Source organism: Apiospora aurea (assembly GCF_038362705.1).
Source record: "Apiospora aurea strain CBS 24483 chromosome Unknown utg000002l_segment0_segment0, whole genome shotgun sequence".
Taxonomy (NCBI): Eukaryota; Fungi; Ascomycota; class Sordariomycetes; order Amphisphaeriales; family Apiosporaceae; genus Apiospora; species Apiospora aurea.
In genome coordinates, this window is record NW_027117389.1 from 2265252 (window position 1) to 2279753 (window position 14502).

A 14502-nucleotide genomic window follows, 5' to 3' on the forward strand; every position below is an offset into this window, starting at 1 on the left:
ACAAAGATACCACCATCCTTTGGAGTTCAAGATTGTTTGATTGCTTGTATGTATATATAAAACATGGGGCGTTCTAGGAAATTTGAGGACAATGCAATGCATACACATACACAGGGCTCGATGGCCTCCCTGCTGAACAGGTTCTCCCGTACCGTAACCCCGTAGATAGTAATGAAGATTATAATAATGAAGTGCTAGTGTCTGTCTTGTACATGATGATTTTCGTAGAGTATGCCCGGTCAGTCCATACTATATAACAAGTACGCTGTAGTGTCCTTGTGTCTGATCTACGGCTGCTGGAGACTATCTAATGTCCCCAAACACCACCTGTCTGCAGCCTTAATATCTATCCCTGTATGTTGCCCCCTCCCCCAGACAGCAGTCGAAACCACTTACTCGAAGAAGCAAGTCATAGAGGATTAACGGCATCCGGTGAGTATGGCCAGCAATCTGGCCCTCTTATCCCACCTTCTTTCCACCCTCCCTCATTTTTTACTTTCCTTCCCCTTTGAACCTTTTCTTTATTTCGATGTATTCATCAGGCAATAAAAGGCACACAAGGTTTGATAACATCCGGACTTCTCTCAAAGTCATACGCCCGTAGACTGACTATATGAGCAAGAAGACAAAAAAGTACTACGGCCAATAAAACAGATGTAGTGTGGCTCATTCGTTCCATTGGCGGTCTGCTTTGATGGTTTGGCATTACGGCAGGATGCAGGATGACATGAGATTTCAGACTTATCGTTCGCTTGTGCTTTGCTTACATGTTTGACCTATAAGCATGTATGCTGACTGCTGCTGCAATGAAAATGTAACCAGACGTCATTTTTTCGGCTGTTGCTGTTATTACAGTCCTGCATGGGGCTGGGTAATGAAATTCCGGGGGCGGGGGGTCTTTTTGTCTTCTTTGGCGACACGCCGTCACATAGGGAGAGGCGATGTTGCATGTATGCGGTGGTGTGTCTGCGTATGCGTATGTGGGTGAAAGAGAAGATGTGATATTAGCATGCGGTCGGTCTACTCCATCACGCGCGAGAGACATGGAAGTGTGTGTGTCACCACCAGAAAAACCAAGAGACGCAGCAGGCGCAGTAGGCGCAGGCGCAAGTCTTCCACTTTCTTCCGGCGGCCCAATCCCCGGGCTTGCCGAAGTTGCAGCCGGATATGCAGTAGCAACTGGTTCCCCCGGGAAGGAAATATCGGGCGGGCGGGCGCCCTCTTTACCTTTTGGACCTCCCTTGTTTGTATCCCTTTTTCACGACCCAAGGGGGAAAGCCGAAGAAGACCGGCACGCAACCGGTGTCATAATGTAGATACATCAGAAATCAGCAACCATGCAGGTGGCCGTAGTATATAATTGGCGGGTGTCGAAATAAAGGAGGGTTTGAAGGGGGAGGACAGGCCGAAGCCGACGCTCCCCCGATAGTCATCATGCAATGCGTGCGCGCTCTGGCATATCCATTTCCCCTTTCTTCCCTTTTTAATCTACGTCCAGGAGGAGAGAATATGCATTGGAGCAAACAAATAAATCTCTTGCCAGCCTCCCCTCCATTTTATATCATGTATCGTCGCATTTCTCAGGCGGTACTTTTTGTCGCGACCTCCTGCCTGATACCGAATGTGGATAGATGATTGCATACATCTATATTGCTTCGGTCAGTGCCTCTTGGGTACAGATAACGCCCAGGCAGACCAATCACCCGAATGGATTTCCTTACCGGTCGAGCCGTGCCATCTCGCAGCCAATTGCCATGACATCCGCGGATCCCATATATTGCAAAAAGGGGGAAAGGCATCAACACCGTTTCGGGGCATCGAACTGGCTGGATGGGTGGTACCGAAGGATACCGTCTTCGTCCAAAGCGACAACCGGGTTTTCTTTCAGGATCATGGGTGCATGCACTCGTACCGATCTGTTATCTGGTGGCTGGAGGTCAGAAGGAAAGGTGGATGGATGGAAGGACGGAGCCAAGTGATAGCCCAGGTCAGTGAGCCCCTTGTTGCTATTGCAACGTGGACGCCTCTTGTTTGCTTACTCTCTCGATCATGGTGTATGTATTGAAGGGGCGGAGTTGTGGCCCGAAGCCACGATCCTGGCTGATAGGACTGAACGAAGAACCAGCAGGATGATGGGATTTCCTTCCGAGTACGGCATCGCAGGTAGGCCTTCCCTACCCCTCTTCTATGCCCCATCCGCACGTGTTGGAACAAAATAGATTGGGTATGAACGAAGGAAATTGGGTAGGACGAGAGTCAGACTTCCCCCGGCCCGAGTGAGACAACGGGACCTTGGAGGTAAGACATGCGTCTCCCACCCGTGATCGCTTGCATCCCCTATTCCCATCCGGTGACTAGCACACGGCTACACGGAAAATGGAGGAAGGGGGTTGGCAAGAACACATAACCACCTTTAGGCGTCTAAGAGTAGCTGAGACGCCCCGAGAGGGGAATAAAACGAAGGACAGGGAAGTCTAATGAGAGGGACGACACCGTGACTGACAACTGTCCTCGCATTGTCTGCTGCAAGCAGAGGCATCACGCAAGGAAATTAAGTGGCCGCCGAGTCCCGACGGTCTGGATAAGTGCGGGTGGGGAATCGTCCATCCGTGATTCGTCTTCAGCCAATTCAGCGATGATGATTGCGGGGATAGGACAGGCTTCACTCCCGGGTGAGGTTTCCTCAGACAGCCCTCGAAGCAGGTCATATGACAGTCTTGTACATATGTAATTCGACCAAAGCGCTTCATTGGGTCCTCGGCGCCAACGAGGGCACTGCGTATTAACAAGGCTGCCAGGTGGGTATCGCGTAAAGCAGCCGAGCAACGGCGGCTAGCATCATTTTTCAGGGGTGCCGGCCGCCTCCCTGGAGCTAGCCTTGTATGTGTGTGCGTGTGATGACCTGCAAGCTCAAAACATTGCTTCAAAGGCCCTTTGAAGACCGACCACTGCTCAAGCCATTGTCGATGATGTGTCACGAGAGTGCATGGTGACGACTGGTGACGTGGTTAATAGCACCTGGTCAGTAGGTAGCAATGGTAAGTATATCAAGGTGAGATTCAAGAAAAAGAAAAGCGTCTTGGCTTGGCGTTTCCACCTTTCTAATCGTTGTTGATCATGGCCTTGCTTTGCTATCAGGCCGTGGTAGGTGACCATGAAGGCCAACCGAGGGTCTTGCCCCCCCAGCAAGACCACAACTGCAGGCCGGCTTCCAAATGCCAAATCTGGTCCCCAACTCTGGAAAAACAAACAGTACAGTTTTCTCGCCAGTCAATGGTCAGTCTCGGCCGATACAACATCAGATATGACAGCAACCGAATTAATCCATGCCCAACTCTTTCCCATGTGTCTCGCTCTACCTGTCGAACAAATACATCCCGCAGCATTCCCAAGCCTCATAACTCGTAGCCTGACAAGAGACCCCGTCTTTGCGCGACTACTTCTGCCTGCAGGTGTGCCTGGAAAGCCGATCGTGAGCAATCGAGATGAGGGGGCCAGGTTAGGTCTGCCCTGTAGAGAAACCCCATTCACGCTAATCGTGAAAAGGGGCAAGTGTAGCATCAATCTCTGAAGAAGCTACCCTTGGTGACGTTGCCTGGATTTGCAGGAGACACTGGGCATGCGCCCACCTCATTTACCAGAATCTCGGCCCTAGATAGACATTCATCATGGAGGTCCACGAGCTGAAGATGCCCAGTATCTGCTCGCCGAAATACAGTAAACCCTTCGAAAACTACCAAGCTCAGCAAGTGAAACCTGGCTCGATGGGATCAATGGGACATCCCAAGATGCGACAAGATTGAGCAGTGGGGTCCTGATGGGTCGAAACCGAACTCATGGCACTGACGACCACGCTGGTCTTTTGGCTCCTTGTAATGGCCCCGGCAATAGCTAAGCCGATGCTGTCCTTGTCAAAGCTTGAAGGACATATATTTTGTACTGCCATAACCAGCATGGTAAAGGGCCCTTCCTTTAGGATTGCCGGCTAGGCTTCCTGAAGCGGCTGTGCAATAATAAATAGCAGCCTGGGCAAAGTTTTGGGCTGTGATGTGGACACACTTGTAGTTGCCATGACGAAAGCGGGAAAACGTGCTGCCACGTGGCTTTGCAATTATGGCTTTCTCGCAACCCAGACATGCCTTGACTTATGGTTAGAACACACAGAAGGCTACTCATCCAAGAAGAAGGATAGCGATACTCACATTCGGCATGAAATCCTCTTAGGCCGCATACAAATCTCCCGCTTGACCTCGGCGTTGAGCTTCTCGACTTGATCCAAAGTCATTCCGGCATAGCGAGTCAACGGCGCTAATGACATCGCGGGGATGGCTGATTGCATGCCAAGGTTGAACCATCGTGCGATATTTTTGAGGCGCTCGTCTTGGGGCCAGGGATGATATGGAATCTCCTGTACCTGATGTGTAATCTCCACAAATCCAAGCTGCTGGAGCAGAGCAGGAAGATCGTCTTTGGGGAATAAAGGCTTCCCGTACTGTTCGTAAGCCCCGTACACTTCTCTCATCCAATACTCGATGCTCGAGTTTTCGGGCAAGCTATTGTCAGGGCTGAAAGGACGGTAGTCGATCTCAATATGCTCGAAAAGCCCGGTACCAGACTTCAGATGCCTTAAATCTGCCATCAGTGCTATTTTCTAGTCGGCAAGGAGGATTTTGACTGACTTGAAAACATTTTGGTACACGGTGCGCCAGTCAGCCACGCAGCCTCCGAGCAGCCGCATGTGAATAAGGTCTATCGAGTTCGGCTCAAGATCCCATGTAGGGTCTGTTATATCCCTCGGTTGGAATTGCATGCCAAGTGCCATGCTAGAGCTGTGTTAGCAAAGTATTGGGAGATATTGACAGGAATCATACCTCGCAGGCTGCATCCTCATACTCAAATCCCACCCAAGAATACTCGCACCAGGGTAAAGGCTAGATAACATTAGTTGATGAAACTTTGGCCGATTGAAGATGTGGGGGAGGCTATGCCCATACTCGGCCATGTCAATACACCAGATACCCGTACCACAGCCGAGATCAAGAATCTTCGGCGGCCCATTGCACAGCAGGCGCCGTGCATGAAGACCTTTCACCGAGCGCGGTTCACGGCCTGGCTTCTGGTCTTCATCTTCACGGGTGACGGTGAAGAACTTGTGTTGTATATCTTGTCTATCTTGTTCGATCTATGGCCAGTCAGTCTGTGAATGCGCTTCGATGCTGGGGGCGGGAAACGACTCACATCGTCGCATGGTAGGGGGGCAGTCACCGTAAGATCCATAAGCTCGCTTGTTCTCCTCGTAGTAGTTCCTGGACAAGGCCAGTATGCTGCCATAGAGTAAGTCGGTATTCGCTCACTAGTTTGGTTCCGTGGTGTTTGTGGAAGCAACATACTCAGGAGGAGTGTGACCACTGGTCGCCATAGTTGCAGGAAGCTGAGGTCGCCGACGCCAGTTCTGTGAAGCTCCCCAAGCCAGGTAGGCTGAGCTGTCCTCAGGTTATTGCCCGGGACGCGCCGACGGAGTTCGGAGCAAGTTCCGCGACACGGAGACTCGAACGAGTGAAGAGGGCCACGATGACAAGCCTGAAACCGCAGGAGGATAGTCGATGAGACTCTTGCAGGCGTGGTGGCGGCGGGGTTTGATTCGCGACACAGCGGTGTTTTTTTTTTTTTTGGTGGCGGGTCGATGGGAAGGTGTCGCAAAGCAGAGGCAAATCTTGAAAGCTAGGTAAGGTTTGGACGGCAAATTAGGTAGACTTTGGGGTTTGTACGTGATCGAAGACGCCTGCAAGCCTAGAAACCATGTCCTCTCTAAGTACTTTATATGCGAGTCCAATGTGCTGTAGCTGTGGGCCTCCGCCCTTCACTAGACAGGAACAAGTATTGATGTATGCACTTACCTACATGCAAATCATTTCCAACGTGTTTTCTAGGGGATATCCATTTTAATAAATGTGCTATAAGGAGGTAGGTATACTTTGCTTTTGTTGAAATGTGGGCTCCTTTTCCCCTAGTCTTCCTTTCCCTGACACTGATCTAAGCTCGGGTTTTGGAGCAGAGTAACCTCAGGTACAAAGTAGGCGACAAGTCTTCAAATAAAAATACGGATCTTTTTAGGCAATTAGGCAAGTTTGGGCGCAGGGTTCTCGACGTCCACCTGCCCCATGTAGACAGTGGGTACATATACCAGGTACATGTAGGTAGCAGCAGCAGTTGGCAGGTACCTACCTAACTTACTTACTTCCATACTTCCACCATCCACCACTGCTTGGTATACCTACAGGGCACAGACGTTCTTTTCTTCCTTTCTGGTCGATGGATAGTGAATCGAGATGCACATAGGTGCGTGGGAATTGGATTGCTTCAAGCATGCGTTGCTTCCATGCTTCCGGAGTCGATCTTTCGGTCGCGGGCGTCTCCAACATTGAAGCCTTCCTACTTGACGTACCTCAGCCCCAGTAAGGGACCTATCGCGGACCTAAACGATGCGACCACCCGCTCGCGTGTGACTCGCCAGTTGTGATATGAGTATGAGCAGCGGCCAGGCCACCATAGCAACCCTCGAGTGCGTATGCTAGGTAGACAACAGGCAGCTTGCGTGTCATTCCAGGCCTCAGGCCAGGTTGGGTTGCTTGAGGTGAGAAACCAACCGCCGAAATGCGTTGTCCGATGATGCGCGATACGTCAGCTCAGCCCAAGCAAGTGGCTTGCTCTCTGTCCCTCATGCTTGTCCCCAACTCGATTTGAACACGCCGTCCTTGTCCAGGAATCAATCGGGACAGATGCCATTTCTGGGCGCCTGCTTGTCCACGAAGGAAAAGCCACTCGAATGTTCTCCCAGATAGAGTCGCTACTCGGTGGTTGAGCAGGGAAAATTCCCTCGCAATTTCCACACTTGAGTTACGTTTCATTCCCATATCGAGAGGCCATACTACGTACCGCGACATTGCATATTCTGGAAATTGGTCATTGCGATATCGATATATACAAGTCACCGAATTGGCCATCGACGTGCTTCTTGACATCGTTTGAGCGATCTATCGTCGTTGTATTCCCGAGGTAGTCTCGGCGTTTTGGTTCTACAACGGCCAATGCCAAGAGCCATCCACCCTGGACATATACACCTAAATAAACAAATACTACTATGCATGTAGCTCCGACCTCAGCAAGTAGTCACTGGTTTCCTCCGAATCAACTCGGGCATTGGGCTCGCGACTGAACTTATTTCGTCATATGTAACTGTCAATTGGCCTGTTGGCGTCGGGGTGGATCATTCAATCGAACATACATACTTGTACATACATACATACATACAATATCGTGCTATGTACCACACCGCTTCGAGCCTGGTCCCGCTCAGCACCAGAAGGACCAAGGCGCATTCCAGACTGCCTCTGCGCACTCGATTTGTATCTTGGTAGGAGCACGCGAGGGAATTGCAAGGTTCACCCTGGTTGCTGGTATAGTCTGTTCAGCTCGATTGAATGAGGCAGCAGGCTGGAAAGTCCGTTTCTATTCTAATGTCTACCGCCAGTTGGAGATGGCCGGACGGTGAGGTTTGCGCTGCAGTATCGCTGTAGTGTCGGGTACAGGGCTTCCGACTCCTTCGGCTCCGCGTTCCATGTTCCATGCTTCAGGACGCCAATCTGCTCTCGTGCGCGCGCTTTGAGGGGGGAGGTTCTTCGGGACCCCCCGCTGTCTGTGCCTAATACAGGGGACGGCAAACAGACGTGGCAGGTAACCAGGGAGGGAGCAAACAATGGCCGCGGCAATGCGCCTAGCAGAATTTCTTAACCGAGCAATAATGCTCGCGCTGCCTCGCGCTTACGCCTTGCAAATCCACACAACGACTGAAGCGAGTTGACGAAGCCCCTTGATGGATTAATACTGGATATGTCTTGCTACTCATTGTTTCATACAGAGACGGTCAGCGCCAAAACGTACCATTCTTGGGTATCAGTTGTCGCCGGTTGATTAAGAATCATCGATCAGGATAGGCCAATGCTACTGAGACAACAAGACAAGACACGTAGTTGATGCACGCCGAGTTCGTCCTGGCCGGATACTGTAACCTGGCAGGGCTGGCTGATGTGGTTGACCATGTTTTTGGCCTCATATTCTCGCGATCCAACAGGCTACCATCCAGGTTCCTTTGCGCTGGCAGCCATTGGCCATTCAAGCAAAGTCGGACTTGTGTGCAGAAGACTTCCAAGGCTCTTCTTACATACGTACTTTATGTATGCACCCTCCAGACTTCCAATCCTAACCTTACATGTACATGTACAGGAAATCCAATCAGCCAGCCACCTGTGCAATTGCTGAGAGCAGGTACGATTTACGGATATAAGCGGGTTTGAGCGAGTTAACTCATCCGTGATTGGTCGGCAACTAGCGTACCAGCCAGATGGTAACCAATGAGCGTGCTTGAAGTTTGGGTGGATTTGGAGGTACATCCAAGCCAGAATCTGCCTTCAGGCCAGTATTCCTGACCACCTTCTACCTAATGTTTCAATATTCATTTGTTATGACCATCTAAAGGTACCTACCGGCCTGCCTGCTAGACTGGCCTGAGCTCACGTATGCTCCTATAGGGCTACAACTACAGGTCTATGCTACACGAGAAAGGTCGTGCTTGCAGTGATGTGGTTGTACCTCGGTAGGTACTTCTACGTCTGGAGGAAGCATGGGTCTTGAAACGGAAATGGACTGATGAGGTACGTACGTCTGGCGTATGTACGTGGAAATGTTCCCGAAGGCTTCTCTCGCCAGCATCACAACACAAGGTGCAATACATGTACGGAGACGCTCAGACACCAACGTCTTCTCCTGGTTTGCTAGCTCCTAACTCTATCGCCCTTCCTCTTGCCGCCTCGTGTTCCCAGACTCGTACGATTTGTTTGGGTCAAGGCCACCACCCTCTTGCCTGCTACATCAGGGCGGCCCCAGATTCCCATGTCCAGCTCGCCTCCTGTCCGATCAAGCCTTCTTGAAGAAGGCATCCAGTTGGTTGCAACACTACAGGTCCGTGCCGTCTCCATAATCGGAAAATTGCCGATGGGGAACATCTCTTCTTAATCTGCATGCCCTTCTCCAGTTCCTGCGGGACACCATGGCACCATGGCACACAGCTTGTGTCACGAGTCAGGGTCGAATTGGCCTAGTCTAGTGCTGCAATGATGCAGGGTAGCAAGTGCCCGATATGCCCTTCTCTTTCTGGACTGATACAATAGCGTACCTGATTTAGACCGCTTTTTGGCTAGACTCCGCCAGCGCTATGACGAGCATCGCTCTAGTTCGGTGGTAGTTGAACTTGGCAACCTCCCTTGTGTAAGTAGGATGTGTGAACTTGGATGTGGATGTGGACGTGTTCCAGTTGCTATGGAAGCGGCAGCCGTACTTCAACCGCCTGCCCCTTGCGGAAGACTGCCAAGCAAAGCATTCGTTACCAAAGCATGGGGAAGGCGAGTGAGCAACACGGAGGCAAGCACCTGCACTCTTTTATTGTTGATCGTCCCTCGATAACGGCAAATGGTTTGGCCTATTGAAGACAGACTTTCAGCGCCAAACTGCGATTGAGACCAAGGTACTATGCCATGGTCGGCCCTGGTTTCTTCAATGTTGCAATTGGCTAACAGAACTCCTCACACGGCCACATACTCACTCACCTACCTAAGGTATGGCTTCCCTCCTGGGAACTGCTGGCGCCCCCCGGCGAAATATTGCCCTGAGTGACCTGAGGATTGACCGGTACTCGTTCCACCACTTTCTGATCGAGGGTACGGAGATGGGTACTTGTGTCACCAGAACGGCGGCCCGCGCGACAAATGGGCGTCGATCCCTATCTACCACGACTGCAGCATCGCCATGCTGAGACATTCAGCAGCAAGCGAGTTGCTATCTCCAGCCCTTCTCAAGGAGGACAAATATGCCAGCAACAATAATCACATCACTGTATTCGCCGTGCATCCTTCGACCCGACATGATGGTTCAATTATCTCGGGGTGTCTCGGGGTATTTCGGCTCACCTGCCAATCCTGGGCAAGTGACGAAGCATCGGCATTTCAGCCATCATTGTTACATGAGCATCTCATGCAACCGGGGGTCAACCACTAGAATGCATGCGCCGTACGCGCACCACCCAAAGAAAAAGCCTCGTACTGTCGAACTGGCGACGTCAAGGGACCACAACTCATGGCATCCACCTGGTCTCAGCTGAACTTAACTTGCTATAGCCTAGTCGGGCGCCGCCCACCGACAGATCCGACATTCACTTCTCTCTACCCAGCCCGCAGCAAGTGAGCAGCAGATAAAGCCGAGTTACTTGCGGCCGGCACTTCCTCAGGGCCTTCACCGTTGCTTGTTGGATAGTGGGTTGCCGCAGAGTTGAAAAGAACTGCGCTTCTCGTAGGCCTCTTCGATATAAACGCCCTAAAGGCCCTGGAGAGGTATTGAAATATTCACGCAAGATTACCAGCACCCAAAGCTGAACCTGACAAGAGTGAATATGTACAGCTTAGCCGCAACACCAATACGGTCACACCATTGGCTCCCCTGTCTACTGTTCATTCTCTTAGCCGAGTACAGCTGACTGCATGTGGGCAGTTCAGCGGGTAGGCGTTTACAAGTGGGCACTCACAGTGCGATCCAGAAATAGGGCGAGACAAGGCACATCGGAAGTTTCGCCCGAGAACCTGTCTTTGTTGTTCCGTCCAAAAACGGTTTTCCATGGATGCTGAATTTCACCAGTTTTTAACTCCATGCATACAAACCCTGCTACTCGTTGCATATAGGTGGAGTTGGGGCCCTGGCAGCAGCGGGAATCTGTGGACGATCATGAAACTGCGACCACGTTCCCACGACTTGAAACCTTCAGGAACAGGCAGCTCGAGCAGACTCGGACACCATCTGCTCGCACTGTATGCAGCCTCGAGCTCCCACATGAGCCACGAGCATGCTCAAGGGAGACTGCATATGCCAGACGATCTCAAAAGCGACTCTGCGCGTATCTTGCATCAGCTTCTGTGCTGCTGGAATGCCAAACAGGCTTCCCGGCACATAACGGGAAGACATGGGCAGGGTTCTGTGGGAATTGGTGACCCGAGGCTGAGCCAACACACGATGATAATCTCATTTCGGCCGCTGGACAGATAAGGCGGCCACAGCCCGACAATAGCCCCATTACTGCAATCGACTGACGTGGAAGGCCACAGACAGGAGCCATGGGCTACCGTCAACGGCATATTGATACGCTAAGGGCCAGCCTACGTCGAAATAGGCCTTTCCCGGCTACTACTCCTTGATTCTCAAGTCACTAGGATGATGTGTACCATGACAAGGTACATTCGCGGGAGTACTTAGCTGGGGGCTTGATGATATTACTCGATTTGGCAAGTCAGGATCGCAACAGGCATCAGGCCAGCGCTACATCCAAGTCACTATTTGTAACCACACCATCGCCTACTCAAGCCAATATCCTTTGGACCCGACGGTCTGGATCCGAAGACTTAGCGGGAAGGGATATCAAACGAATTGCAAGGAACATGGAAATGACTTGTGTATGGGTACACGGCAGTGCAATCTCTTGCCCTCTGTTTCCCATGTGCCCCCTCCTGCTCGCAGTTGAAACCACTGCGACGGGCTAGTACAAACGAAAGCGTACAGCACACCGACCTCTCCAGCTCTTGAAAGCCATTCGTCGGTTTTCCTGCCGAGAGCCCTTTGCTGCGTACACTAGTGTACAAAGTATTTTGTGCCGACCGCAATATATTGCTAGGCTAAGGGTGATGTCATTGTTTCCATGGGGAAGCGAGGCATGATGGCAAAGTGGTCAACTCTTTGGTATTGCTGACGATTGATTGTTTGTGATACAGCTGCCTCGGTCTGCCAGCTCCTATGCACATACATGGCTCGCACAAGGCGGTCTCGGCCCCGTTCTCCCACCCCCGGGCTGACGGCACGAGCATAGGTACCTCGTCGAACCGATGGCCTGAGACCCCTGGAATGCAGAGTACTTCTGAAGCCAAGCAAGTCAATGGATGGCAAGATGTACTCGTTTCAAAGCCCAATCAGTTGGAATCCAGTCTCTGGACTCAACACCCCTTTCCGTATCTACGATGGAGGTAGTCTTACGCTGCATCTTGTCTTGGTCGACACGCGTACAATTGCAGCAACCCATGTCAGTGGAAGGCGTATCACATTGAATGAGGGAACTGCAACATTACAGCAAGACTTTGATTCCCAACAACTCAGATGCTCGTGCTCACTTTAATGAAACACGTAGCCGGATGAGTCGGTCGTGGTTTGACTCAAGCAATGACAGTGACCCGAATTCGAAGCAAGCACAGGTGGGTTTATACTTATGCAAATTTAACACGACAGGAAAGATGTAATGGCAGACCGGCCGCTCGAGAAGGGGGGGTGTCACAACTAGACAGCGAAGTTCAAATCAGGTGACCTCCTCGGGATGTGCTGTTGGACTACAAATTATTTAGCCCTGCATAGTCGATAAGGCCCTACTTTCATCCCCCAATAGATCAATGTCTATTTGAGGAATACTCGGCTAGATTTAGCATACGCCGCCCCGTATGCAAGCACCCCCAGGATCTCAGGATTTCTGAACGTAGATTGGTTCCGAGAACAACAGCAAACAGTCTCGATGCTGTGATCCGATCGGGCGGGCCTGCACTAAGCCTCCTCGACAAGTGTGCGCCCGGCAGGCTGGACAGGGGGGAGATGGAAGGGGTTGAAGGTTCCATATTCAAGCCCCTATAATTCAATCCAGCGATGCGGGTCGCACTACTTTACCCCAAAGAAACAGCCCGGTAGTTTGTGTCGAGCATTCCCGTGAAACCGGAACTCGCCACCGGCTTATTCTAATCAGTTGCGCCAGAGTCTAGCAAATAGACCCTTTTTCCTCCAGGGTGGTTGCTCCGAAGACAGAAGCAGGAGCGAATCAGCTGGTAGACCCGGCATGCTAGTCCCAGAAGAAAGGAAACCCCAGATGCCACAAATGTGTAGCCGCCTCGCAAGGCGGGCCATATGACGACTTGCCATTGGACATGGGATACGACCTTGATGCCAAGCTTTGGCTTGTAATGTAAGGGGGGAGGGGGGGTACAAGATGCTAGCTGATAAGTAGTCTATCGCTGAACCACATCATCGGGAATCGCCCAAGGAGGCAAGCGAGTCAACTCCAGATTTTCCCTCTCCTCCCTCCTCTTAGATGACGAAACACACGCATTTGGTGTCATCCACGGCTCTCAGGTCACATACATAAGTGCCGGAGACTAACCCGGAATCGGGGCCGTGGATATGGTATGGCTGCGCAGTCACAAGGGAAAATGAGGAGGGAAAATGTGACCTGTCGATCGGGAGTGGCTTCTGGCACAGCCTCTCTCGGTGCTCTCACGAAGGAAGCGGTCAAGTTAACAATTTTCGGATATGCGATATAACCAATCCAATGCCTCCCCTCCCCAGTGGCACCAGAGGAGACCCCGTCCCGACAGGTTGGTAAAGTCGCCGAAAATACCCAGCGAATCACCGTGAGCGCAGATGCCCGCATATGCCGACCGACCCACCGCTGCAGCTTGACTCGGTTCCACGGTGCCTCTTGCTGGCTTTCCGAGTTAATTTACTTTTGGGGCAAGACAAGGAAGAAGGGGGATGGAGGAGAAAGCCATTGGCGTCGGCCCAGGGTTACCCGCTTGGGTCGTAGTTGAGTTGTGACGACGCACTTTCCTTTGCATATGATGTTGACAAGTTTGGATGGGTTGTCGTCGGGCCTCAATGGGGGCGGACCGCAACCTGGGTCCGGTAGGAGGGAGCCAGTACTTACTGGTAATCGAACCATCTGGTTGAGACTCTCGACTGATTCCCAAGGCCGGGGAAGCAACCTCTTTTCTCCCCTGCATAATCGAGTAGACTGCACGAGTCATGATGGAACCAGGGGAGATTTATCGAGTCGAGCAAGTACGCCCCTGGACACATCTCCCACTTCAAGACATGGTTTGTTCCAAAAAAATTCCCCCAATAATGCGGGCTTATCGCGGGATCAACGAGAATAAACTTGTTTGGAGATCTTGCTTCTGTGGCTGCCGGGAATACGAAAAGGAGTTGCCACTGCTATGTGGGCCAGAAGACAAAGGTGTCAGATCAGGTACATAGTCAGGCCAGGTGGTTACATGTATACGGACTACCTAGGCTACTTGCCAGGAGGGCTGGGGGTACGGCAAAAGCAGAGAATCACGGAGGGTGTTAGCATGGACGTGGACCTCACGATACCCAATGAATCGATCGCCTCGTTTGGAGTCCAGCAGATCGAGATCGCAGAGTGACTTGGCATCTTGGTCGGCCTTCTTCACTGTTTGTAGTCGCCCTTGGTATGGGCAGGAGTGCGCGAGGTTCCTGCCCAACTTGGCGCCGGCAAGGGCCCCTACTGCCGTAGGTCGGAAGGAGAAGAAGGATGAACAAGCTGAGCTGAGTGCCGAGGGATTGACATTTGAAGAA

General features: G+C 51.6%; 1 protein-coding gene across 1 annotated transcript; it reads right to left on the bottom strand.

Moving 5' to 3' along the window:
* Window positions 1-3742: 3742 nt before the first annotated feature.
* Window positions 3743-5419, bottom strand: PG986_003088 (methyltransferase protein; the record flags this gene model as incomplete). Its single annotated transcript, XM_066839310.1, has 7 exons — window positions 3743-3917; window positions 4203-4625; window positions 4680-4823; window positions 4872-4931; window positions 4995-5172; window positions 5239-5324; window positions 5391-5419. 7 exons carry the CDS (start codon window positions 5417-5419, stop codon window positions 3743-3745), a joined length of 1095 nt encoding a protein of 364 aa, XP_066704374.1.
* Between the last annotated feature and the right edge of the window lie 9083 nt (window positions 5420-14502).